Source organism: Staurois parvus, unplaced genomic scaffold (assembly GCF_062004578.1).
Source record: "Staurois parvus isolate SC_StPar_1 unplaced genomic scaffold, SC_StPar_1.0 ptg000017l, whole genome shotgun sequence".
NCBI classification, from domain to species: Eukaryota; Metazoa; Chordata; class Amphibia; order Anura; family Ranidae; genus Staurois; species Staurois parvus.
The window spans coordinates 21082761-21095082 of record NW_028317813.1 but is presented as its reverse complement, the minus strand read 5'-3'; the positions used below and the strand labels follow the sequence as shown (position 1 = coordinate 21095082).

General features: G+C 40.2%; 1 protein-coding gene across 1 annotated transcript in view; it reads left to right on the top strand.

Moving 5' to 3' along the window:
- The window catches only part of STAC3 (SH3 and cysteine rich domain 3), a 132802-nt gene that overhangs the window by 55076 nt on the left and 65404 nt on the right, over positions 1-12322 (top strand). The window contains exon 2 of the mRNA XM_089681185.1: positions 5275-5542. Within this exon, the coding sequence (XP_089537311.1) occupies positions 5293-5542 (250 nt within the window). The 5' untranslated portion in view covers positions 5275-5292. The remainder of the gene's footprint in view (positions 1-5274; positions 5543-12322) is intronic.

Sequence of the window (12322 nt, the reverse complement as noted above, 5' to 3'; positions counted from 1 at the left end):
AAATAATAGTAAATTATAGGCAGTAGAGAATGTGGCACTGTTGATTTGTATTCTTCTTGCTATAGTGAACCTGTCATCTGTTATAAACTGTTGAAGACCTTCTTAATATAGGCACCACGCCATTATCTTTACTGACCACAATGTTTTTATTCCTATGTTTCTCTCATTTAGTTTCACTTTGTTACTAGGGGGCTCCACTACTGAGATAAGCCACACCCACTTTACTGCATTTTGCTCAATGCAAGTACCCTTATTTGCTACTAATTGGACTAGGGGATGGCATTTGGGTTGGGCTAATTCATTAGGTCAGTTAAGTTTTGGTAAATTTAGATTGTTAACCTATGATAATTTAACCACTTGCTCTCTAGAGGATTTACCCCTCTTCCTGACCAGGCCATTTTTTGCGTTACGGCACTGAATTACTTTAACTGACAACTGCGCGGTCATGCAATGCTGCTCCCAAATGAAATTTACATCCTTTTCTTTTCCCATTAACTGAGATTTCTTTTGGTGGTATTTGATCACCTGTGCATTTTTTATTTTTTGTGCTATAAAAAAAAGACCTATAATTTTGAGAAAAAAACAATATTTTTGACTTTTTGCTATTAAACATTTCCAGTAAAAAATTTTTAAAAAAATCAAATTTTGTCATAAATTTAGGCCGAAATACATTCTGCTACATGTCTTTGCTAAAACAAAATCCCAATACATGTAAATTAATTGGTTTACGTGAAAGTTATAGCGTTTACAAATGGTGGTATAGATACTGGAATTTTTTTAATTTTTTTTTATTTTTACTAGTAATGGCGGCGATCAGTGACTTATAGCAGGACTGCGGCGGGCACTCTGGCACTGAAGGGAACTGACTTGGTGTCACTGATATCCCTAGTGACACCAATACAGTGATCAGACTCCTAGATTGTAAGCTCGAAAGAGCAGGGCCCTCAATCCCCTCATGTTTTGCATTGTATTGGTATTGTTCTGTCACATGTCCTCTGTAATGTACAGTGCTGAGCGAACTATTGGCGCTTTATAAATACTGTATAATAATAATAATCAGTGCTAAAAAAAGGCACTGACACTGTACTAATGACACTGGACAGGAAGGGGTTAACATGAGGGGCGATCAAAGGGTTAACTGTGTGCTGTTTTACATAGTGTTGTGTCCATGTACTTCACTGTAAGCACACTGCTTTGCATGGCTGTGCTGCTACTCTTAAGAGTAGCCATCCCCCCTTTTTCAAGGGACCAAAAGTAATTGGACAATTGAATATAATCATAAATAAAATGTTCATTTGTAATATTTTGTTGAGAATCCTTTACTGGCAATGACTGCCTGAGGTCTGGAACCCATGGAAATTACCAAAGACAGGAATTCCTCCTTTCTGATGCTTTGCCAGGCTCTAACTGCAGCTGTCTTCAGTTGTTCTTGTTTGCGGGTCTGTCTGCCTTTCGTTTTGCCTTCAGCAAGTGAAATGCATGCTCAATTGGGTTGAGATCGCAGTGTGTTTTGCATCATTGTCCATTGTCCATCTGTGCTGTGAAGCGCCGTCTAATCAACTTTGCTAAATTTGGCTGAATCTGGGCTGACAGTATATCTCTAAACACTGCAGAATTCATCCGGCTGCTTCTGTCTTCTGTCACATCATCAATAATCACCAATGACCCAGTGCCACTGGAAGCCATGCATGCCCATGCCATCACACTGCCTCCGCCATGTTTTACAGATGACGTTGTGTGCTTTGGATCATGAGCTGCTCCAAGCCTTCTCCACACTTTTTTCTTCCCGTCATTCTGGTACAGATTAATCTTAGTTTCATCCATCCAAAGAATGCTTTTCCAGAACTGGTCTGGCTTTTTAGATGTTTTTTGGCAAAGTCTAATCTGGCTTTTCTATTCTTTAGACTTATGTATGGTTTGCACCTTGCGGTGAACCCTCTGTATTTTCTCTTGTAAAGTCTTCTCTTGATTGTAGACTTTGACAATGATATGCCCACCTCCTGGAGAGTGTCCTTCACTTGTCTTGATGTTGTGAATGGGTTTTTCTTTACCATAGAGAGGATCCTGCGATCATCCACCACTGTTGTCTTCCGTGGACGTCCATGCCTTTTTATGTTACTGAGCTCACCAGTGAGTTCTTCTTCCCTCAGAATGTACCAAACTCTTGATTTGGCCACTCCTAATGTTGCTGCTATCTCTCTGATGGATTTGTTTAATTTTTGAGGTCTTACAGTAGCCTGTTTCGCTTGCATGGACAGTTCCTTTGAACGCATGATGTAGGTTCACAGCAATAGATTCCAATGCAAATACCACACTTATCATCAAATCCAGACCTTTTACCTGCTTAGTTGATGAAGAAATAAAAGAGTAGCCCACACCTGGCTATGAAACAGCTTTTTATTTAATTGTCCAATTATTTTTGGTCCCTTGAAAAAGGGTGGGGGGGCTACTCTTAAGAGCTGCAATTCCTAAACCCTTCCTCCAATTTGGATGTACATACCCTCAAATTTAACCTGACGTGTGCACTTTCAGCCCATACCCATTATATAACTATAGCTTGAATATGTTTTGATCAATACCTGAAAAAATCTGAAATTGTGCCTGTGTCCACTGCTCAGAAATCGGACATGACTCTTTTTCAATCCACACTGAATCTGTACTGCCAGTGCACTGGATGTTTGTGAACAGGCACCATAGGAAGCAATGTTGTTTCACAAGTAATGCAGATTGGATGCAAGTCAAACCGCATCCAATCTGCATATATGTGAACCAGCTCTGAAGAGAAATCTCTCCAATGGGGACACCAACAATTAGAGATTATAATGCCCCACTGAACAAAACAAAGTTTAGACTGCAGTACAGCAGCTCCTAGCTAATGTTTTCATAATGTGGAACTGATAGAAATCTTCTACCCTGTGTATTCCAGACTCTGAGCCATTATGCTGTTGGTGACACATTGCCAGCAGCAGAATGACCTGATAGGGGCTTCCACCTACCTCTATGGAATGGCTTCTATGCTGGCCCTGAATGCTGCCAAATCTCCCTGGATAACATGGGAGCAACTTGTTGCTGGAATGGCTAGCGAGTATTCCTGTTAGTGACAATTTGCCAGCGACAGGATTGCTTGTGGGACATGCTCATTACAATGTACTTTTTGATACACGGTGACTCATTTGAAGCAGTAAAATCAGGCAATCATCCAATCTCAATTATGTGCAAAAGGTTTATTTTGGAGATATGTATTTATTTATGTGCATTTTGCCATCTTCTCCTAGGTTAGTACTGTTTCTAGTTTTACTGTGGATTGGTTCAAATTGGGTGAACATTTACTTGGCATCTAAGCACTATTGAATCTCTAAAGTCATCTCCAAAATATAACTATCTTATTTAGTTGTTTTTTGTTTTTGTTTTTTATGAAGCACTAAGATAACTGTTATAAAACCTTTTAATTAATATTTCCAGGATCTATTGCATTAGTTATTCTTAAGGTTGAACATTTTTTTTACAGTTAATGATAGTATTTTTAAACAATTTTCCATATTACAATTCTTTGCCTTTCATAGCATCTGTCAGTGTCTGTGATCAGCTGCCTAGCCAAGTAAATATTTGCCTGCATTCCACAGTCCTGATATCTTGTACAATGTGTTTTTATGCTTTTTAATTGACCATATGGAATATTTTGAACCCGCCTGTCAATATAATTAATTGTTAGGAACCAGTTGTGTTATCCTTTCTTCTGAAAATGTGCTGGAATTTGAATTTAGATTCTTTAAATAAACATTTGCAGCTGGTATTTATTAAGTGAATTGAAACAATTTAACCTCTTCCCCAAAGAAAATAAAATTAGTCAAAGCAACTCAATTCAGCATCAATTGTGTTATTTATGTGAGCATGTTGTTATTTATAAGTGAATGCCCTAAATATACACCATGTACCATGAATACATTAACAAAAGTGACTGCAAAGTTGGTTCCTATGACTACATCCTTCCTTTGCAATATTTATTGCTGAACTAAACCAATTGTGTTGCTAATCAAACTGATGCTTAGTAATAACACAGTATTTATCTGATATTTGTCAAACTCCGTAGCAGTACTTGTTAAAAAATATTGCATCAATAGTATTTAGAAAGGCTTCTTCATCGTACAGCAAAATATGGGTTTGAAAGGCTGGGAATAAAAACAAAATTGCAGGGTTGATATTTCTTTTACTTCCTATACCAAGTCTTCAAAAACACCTCTTTGGAAGTATTCAAATTTCATTTTTGTGCTGTGTGAGCAATTTAAAAAATATTAGTATTCTGCATGTGTAAGGTATGTTTAGCTAAACTTTTCACCATGAAAATTGATGGAATGGGTATTTAAAGGGAAACTATAGTCTGTCAATATTTTTTATTTAAATATTGACATGTTTATGTACATGCATTAAATTCAGGTAAAGCTAAATTATATAATCAAAATGTGTCCTCATTTTTTTTTTATCTTTAATCTTTTATCTGTGAAGTGTCTAAGTAGAGTGCATGAAGGTTGTCTTGCTCTCTTGCACTGCAATACTACCAATCATTACAAATCATAGTTTGATTGATTATTACAATTAGAAATTAAAAACATGTCCCTACTATAATACAACATAATTCTTTATAGTTGTATAGTTATAGGGAAGCTAAGTACCTAATAAACACTAGGTACATACCTTTTTTCTTCCAACCCCACAGTATCACGTGTAAAAGAAAGGTGACATCACAGGACTGTGAAGATTTGCAAGTCACAGGGTGATGTTTAAATCAGATTTGTTTATTATGAGTCATTTTATATGACATCTTCAATTACCAAAATGTGGTTGATTTACTAAGGAAGCCAAGCTGTTCACTTTCCAAAGTATGTTTTATTTTGCAAAGTTAATGTTAGTAAATTAGGCAAAGCTGTGTTCATCTCAGCCAACCAATTATATGCTAGCAAAATTCCTTTATTCATTTTTCTGGCTAAACAGCCACCAATTCTTTAGTTAATCGACTCAACTGTAAAATTCATTTGATCTAGCTCAAGGATACACTTGATTATCTAATTCATTGTATCACCTTGATACTGCCTTGTACTCACATGTACTGCCAAGCTGCTTTAGTGTCCTGCATCCAGTTTCCATAGTCAATGACCAAATATATCTCTATCTGACCGCCAACTTTATTTTGTCTTATAAGCTATATTATGAGCATCTTTCAAAGCTAACATTACTATTCATGACATAATTCTTCTAATGTGTAACTATCTGTTTCAGGTTCAGAAGCTGAAGGAAATGTTCAAAAAAAAGAAGAAAGAAAATGAGCCCCAGTCTCCAAGCCCAGAGACTCAGCCAAATGGCGAGCTGCCCAACTCGGGCCCAATTATTTACTATATTTATGACTCAGAAGATGATGAAGAAGAAGAAGTCAATGATGAACCTCCTCCAGAGCCACCCCGTCCTGTTAATGACAAACCCCACAAATTCAAGGATCATTATTTGAAGAAACCAAAGTTCTGTGATGTGTGCGCCAGAATGATTGTCTGTAGGTCATTCTTCACAGTCTTCTGAATATGTGAGGGAATATTCTATCCACTGCTAGATACATTAGATAGAAGAAAGGATGAAATGGGCATCTGCCCAGTTTTATAACCAGGCTGAATGTCAAAGTGGTACAGCACTACTCAAGCATATACAGTAAGATTGGTTGAGGCTTGAGCTGTCAGGCCATTGCTAAATAAAAAAAGGTTTTTGTCAAAGGAATCTGGTATCTTAGGTCTTGTTCCTAAATACAGAACATACATACAGTTGTTTGAGTGATAAATGTCATATCTGCTGCAATTTATGTAATGTATTAGCAATCAGGTTTACACAGCGATTAGGGTGGCTGTAATATTTGCAATATGGTTGTCTTGTCATGAGGTGGAGGTACAGGGAAAGCTTTCTGTTTAACAAGGGGGGTTGAAATTAAGCAGCCTGCAGTATACCTATTGAATGAACAAGGGTCCATTGGTACAGTAAAGAACAAAATGGTATCTGCTGCACACCATACATGCAAATACCTTTTGTTGCCATGGTGCTGTGAAGAAAACAGGTTGGATGGTATGGTCTCATAATCAAACATAAAGAAAATCTTTACCAATGCACACCTCTGATGCAGGGTCTCTTTTTAATGACAGCTGGACCCAGGCCTTTAAAGAAAACCTCTGCTTTGCCCATTTAGGTCAAAGCAACAGGTTTGCTCTTATTCCCCCCTTTCAGAAGCACACACTCAACTTTCCTTCACTTTCCCACTGCTTCATTGAGCCACTGGAAGAGAAGAATACACCCAGTTTTTCCAATTATGAAGAAGCAAATGACTCACAACCAATCCTCTCATGCGACAGCACTGGTGGTTGGCATAGCACTGTCATAAGGGGGCAGAGAAAGAGGCCTCAGCCTTCTTTCCTTGATCCTGGAATGGGATGAGATGGCGTAATGGTAAAATGAAACAGAAAATGAGTATGTACTGCAAGGAAGGGAGCATTAAAGGAAACCTGTTGCTACACTATGTTTAAATGCAGTACAGGATTCCATTAACCTCCCTAGCGGTTTGATTATGTCCATATTTCTGTGCTCAAAGTGGTAAATTTTTTTGCATGGAAATATGTATTTTTTTTATTGTAGGCCTGTAATTTTTAGGAATAACTCACTGAAATCTGTCCGAAAAAGAGTCTAGTAAACATCCTGGGTAGGATAAAACTTGAAACATGAAATCATAAATTATAATTTAATAAATAATCATAAAAAATAATAATATAATAAATTTAATTCAATAATATAATCAAACCAAAAACACTGAAATTTGAAATATAGCGCCAAGTTCGCACATCACTGAGCAAAGTCGCAAAATCGTTTTCACTGTCTGATGACGAGTTTCCCCACAAATCATTATCACTCAATTTCGCAAGTGGTTCTGATTTACTATCACTGTTCTCTAGCTGGTCTAAAACCACTTTTGACCTAAAGGGACGCTTTTTGGACGCCATGGACTTTTCTAAGTTTCCAGGCAGAAAGAACAGTAAAAATGCAGGCAGGGCACAGGACAGAGCAGTAGGGACAAAATGTATGTGAAATGGTTTGATACAGTAATGTTATACTATGTGATTTTAGTGAATGTCACTTTTTGTCATTTTCAAATTTCCCGCCGTTCCGTCCCCCGTACGTCCCGACGCTCGCAGGGGATGGAACCCAGAAGACAGATGCTGGCATAACATTGACAGGGACACTGCAGGAGGGACATCGCGGGAGTGCAGGACAAGGTAAGTGATCGAGGGATCGTGGAGCAGCGCCGCATGGTAAGCCCGAGTGTAGCTCGGGGTTACAGCTTGTGGTACTGAAACTTTACCCCGAGCTACACTCGGGAATACCGCCAGGGAGGTTAAGAAACTAATGATAAAACTAAATAAAGTTTTAGAGGGACAACATATTATACTAAAATTCCATTAATTGGTCATACAGTTGGCTCTCCTTACATGTCAGTCCACTGTCTTCTGAGGAAGGCTCTGGACATGCGTAAAAACTGTAGGTTGATACATTTCATGAGCAGTCATTGGACTTTTAAATAGTGCTCCCCCTATACTATGTTATTTTCAGAGATAACATTTTGGAAGTCTGTGGTGACAGCTATGCTGACGCTCCATATTTCTTTAAAATGGCAGATTTTGCACACTCCTAAACCTAGTTCAGCAACTTGAAGTAATGTTACACCCCAGTCACATCGGGTGCAACTTGGAATGCGATTTGCATGCCATGCGACTTGCAAATCGTATGCCAAGTTGCACCCTATTGTCCGCTATTAGAACAGTCATATCAGTGCGGTCCCAACTTGGTTGGAGCCACAACAATTTCTAAAGTAGTGCATGCACTACTTTTGTTGCGATTTGCATAGACATCTGTGTCAGATGACTTGCAAATCGCAAATGAAATCAGGAGGTCGCCCGATTTTGAAATCATGCGACTTCACTGTAAGTCGCACTATTTCAAAATTGGCATTGATGTGACTGGGGGACTAAAGCTGTAATGTTAGCCTGTAATTTAAATGTATGTAATTATTATGTATGTACAACACTAGCATGTACAGGAATAACATTATTTAATAAAAATTAGAAATAGACTGAAAGTAAGCACTGATAAGAAACATATCCTGTTCCTGCAATGCTTAATTTTCTACAGGAAGATCTGAACAGCTAATGGTTAATATGGAAATTTATAGCAACAGAAGGGTGAATTCTAAAATAGAAGGTGTGAGTTTTGCCCCCGTCAGAAGACAGTAATCTTGTAAGTGACATCTTATTGAAAATGCAGAGCAAGTAGCGGGTGGTCAGCACTAACAATATGTTTCTATATTTCACATGCCAGTTTGTTAGAAACTTCACCCTAGTTATTAGACCATAAACAGTACTTGTCTGTTTGTCTGCCCTTTTGCAGTTGAGATTTAGAGAAACTTACATTTTCCAGATGATCATATGCACAGCATATGTGCGAACTGTAGATCATTGCTAGAGATGGTTGACCTTTTTAAACCCCACTTCACTTAGTTTGCCTCTGCAGTTAAATTAATGTGTCAATTACATTGCCGCAACTCACACGCCCTCTCAACCCGTCCCCTCTCACACAGCTACCCCCTCATCCCCCCTCCCCCTCTCGACATAACCCGCAGGGACTTCGTCGCTGCTCAAACTCTCTCCAACCCCCTTCACCCTCACTCAGCTACCCCCTCATCACCCCTCTCCCACGGCCCCACCACTGCTCTGACCTCCACTTCCACCCCACCCTACATTCCTCATAGTGTAGCCCCCCCAACACTCCGCACCTTTGACCTTACTACCATCGAGGAAGTCTCCAAGATCCTCTCTGATGCCCGCCTCACCACCTGCCCCCTCGACCCTATCCCCTCACAACTCCTACGACCTCCCTCCCCCTCCATCCTACGCTCTCTCACCACATCTTCAATCTCTCCCTCTCCTCCGGCACTTTCCCCTCCCCTCTGAAACATGCACACATCACCCCCATACTTAAAAAGCCCTCCCTGGACCCCAAAGACCCGAACAACGTCAGACCCATCTCCCTGCTCCCATTTACATCTAAACTCCTCGAGCGCCTAGTCTACACCCGCCTATGCTCTCACCTCAATGATAACAACCTCCTCGATCCCCTACAGTCCGGCTTCCGTCCCCTACACTCCACCGAAACCGCCTTACTCAAACTCTCCAACGACCTGCTAACCGCCAAAGCTAATGGCCACTATTCAGTGCTCCTATTCCTTGACCTCTCTGCGGCCTTGGACACAGTCGACCACCCCCTCCTCCTCAAAAAACTACACTCCCTCGGCCTCAGAGATTCTGCTCTCTCCTGGCTCTCATCCTACCTGTCACAACGCTCCTTCAGCGTTACCTATAATGCTACCACCTCCCCCTCACTCCCCCTCTCTGTTGGGGTCCCTCAAGGCTCTCCATCTATACCTCCTCCCTTGGCCAACTCATACACTCTCACGGCTTCAACTACCACCTCTACCACCTCTACCACCTCTATGCCGACGACACACAAATCTATCTCTCAACCCCCCACCTCACCCCCTTGGTCTCAGCCCGAATCACACACCTACTGAGCGACATATCAGACTGGATGTCGCTCCACTTCCTTAAACTGAACCTCTCCAAAACCGAGTTTCTTGTCTTCCCCCCAGCCCGGACACCACCCCCCATTGACTTCTCCGTCACATCCAACAACGCTACCATCAAACCCGCCCTGCAGGCCAGAGTACTTGGTGTCATTTTGGACTCCAACCTATCCTTTCAGCCCCAAGTCCAATCTTTAACAAACTCGTGCAGACTCCATCCGCAACATCGCCAAAATACGCACATTCCTAACCCCAGAAACCACTAAACAGCTCATCCACTCCCTCATCATATCACGACTCGACTACTGCAACTCCCTCCTCACTGGCCTGCCTTGCCACTGGCTGTCCCCGCTTCAGTCGATCCTGAATACTGCTGCCAGACTCATTCACCTTTCCAACCGCTCCGTCTTCGCCACCCCCCTCTGCCAATCCCTCCACTGGCTTCCAATTGCGCAACGGATCAAATTCAAAATCCTAACGCTGACGTACAAAGCTGTCCACCACACTGCCCCGAACTACATCACTGACCTAATATCCAAGTACCACCCAGCACGCACACTCCGCTCCTCACAAGACCTCCTTCTCTCTAGTTCTCTGGTCTCCTCCTCCCATGCCCGCCTCCAGGACTTCTCCAGGGTGTCACCCATCCTCTGGAACTCCCTGCCCCAACCCATCAGATTATCACCTACCCTCCTCTCCTTTAGGTGCACCCTGAAAACCCATCTCTTCAGGGAAGCCTACCCCACCCCCTGCTAACTTGCCGACCTCCTCCACTCTTCCTACCACTCCATCCCCCACAGCTATCTCCTCCTGTGCCACCATCCCCTCCCTCCTAGATTGTAAGCTCGAAAGAGCAGGGCCCTCAATCCCCTCATGTTGCATTGTATTGGTATTGTTCTGTCACATGTTCTGTCCCCTTCTGTAATGTACAGCGCTGAGCGAACTATTGGCGCTTTATAAATACTGTATAATAATAATAATAATAATAATTACTAATCACATATTCTGAATATCCCACAATTATTAGAAACGCACAAATATATGGATTGCAGTGGTTCATAACACAATAGCAGGCATTAAAAAGTATTTTAGTGGAGATGTAATATTTGGTCAGGTGTTCCATCTCACCTAAACCAATCATTATGTTTGAATTGGGGGAAATGAGGTGAGAGATGTATGGCAGATAGCCCTGGAACATCAGAAGAAAATGAAAAGTAGGAGTTTTCTGTATGCCACGAAAATACTTTGTGTTTTTTAAAATCCATTTTAACTTAGCCCTGTGTACCAACTAACAATATATTATATAGCTTACCTTAAGGCTCTATGTGTCTAATGTAGGTAGTAGGATTAATATATATTAAGCATTTAGCATTCTCTGACACTCGAGAGACTAAATACTAAGGAAGGTCAATACTGACTATTCACATTGTCAATGTTTCTGCATTTTATTTTTCATTTATTTTATATATTCAGGTCTTTGTACCATTTGCTTCTTTCCCTGCTCTGTACTGATTTGCCATTATGCCTATATTATTTACCTAACCTAGCTGTTGAGCCATTGTAGTACATACTGTCCTAGTTAAACTAAAGCCCACTTCCTACTTCTAACAGAATTGTAAAGAGAATCGTGAAAAGCAGTTTATACAGGTAGTTTATATCCATTTGTCTGTTGCATATCTGTTAAAAATCAGTGTACATCATAGCAAAATTCAACAGCACACCTCCAAGATGTTTTTTACTATATGGTATAGAGTTGTCCTAGGCTATTTTTTCCCAAGTGGGATCTGCATTGGTATATTCCAACCTGTGTTTCCAAGTGCAGAAGATAGACGTGCACTCTGGAAATTATTGCTTTGTTTTGGATGCATTTATTAATTGAGAAATTTACTTTCATAATATATGTTATGATGAACCAATTCGTTTTCAGTATTTGTTTGTATCTTTGGCATTTGTTTAGTATATTCTTTGGTCCGAGATAGAATCAAAGGGGGATCATGTACAGATGAAGAAAGTAAACAGTAACTTACTTTTCACATAATTAAATAATAATAAAAATGAGTATCCACACAATGTATTGTGTTGAAATTCTCAACTCCTTTAGTAAATCAGCCTTGCTATGTCTGCTAAACATTGCTAAGATCTTGTATGTATTGACCGAGGATGGATCTCTGATAATCATGGCCAGCTTGAACATGTGTTGCAGTATAAGCAAATCAAGAATTTTTAGCTTCGGTGTTTCGAGATGTATTGCAGTGCACAGAGGGCAAATTGTACAATGTATGTAACTTTACAGTGTATTTAAAGCAAAATCCTTTAAAAAAATGGATAGAGTTGGGAAGTGTTAGGACCCTTCTTGGGATTTTTTTTTTTTAGTTTCTTTGTCTTGTTGACATTTTTCTTACTCTTTCCTACTCTTTGTCCCAGAGACATGGTAGGACATCACTCCAAAACAAGGGTATATCCCTCTTAGACATTTGTACTTAAAACAGGCCACTTCACCTCCTGTTCCTGTGATAACTCTTTTAGACTTCCCATCACTTTTTGTACTGGACACAATGGTCACCAGGGTCAGCAGCAAGAGTTAATCTCCCCAACTGGAACACAGATTACAATAAATATCTAACGTAGGATCAGACTCTTCCTCATTCTATCCAAAACTTAAAA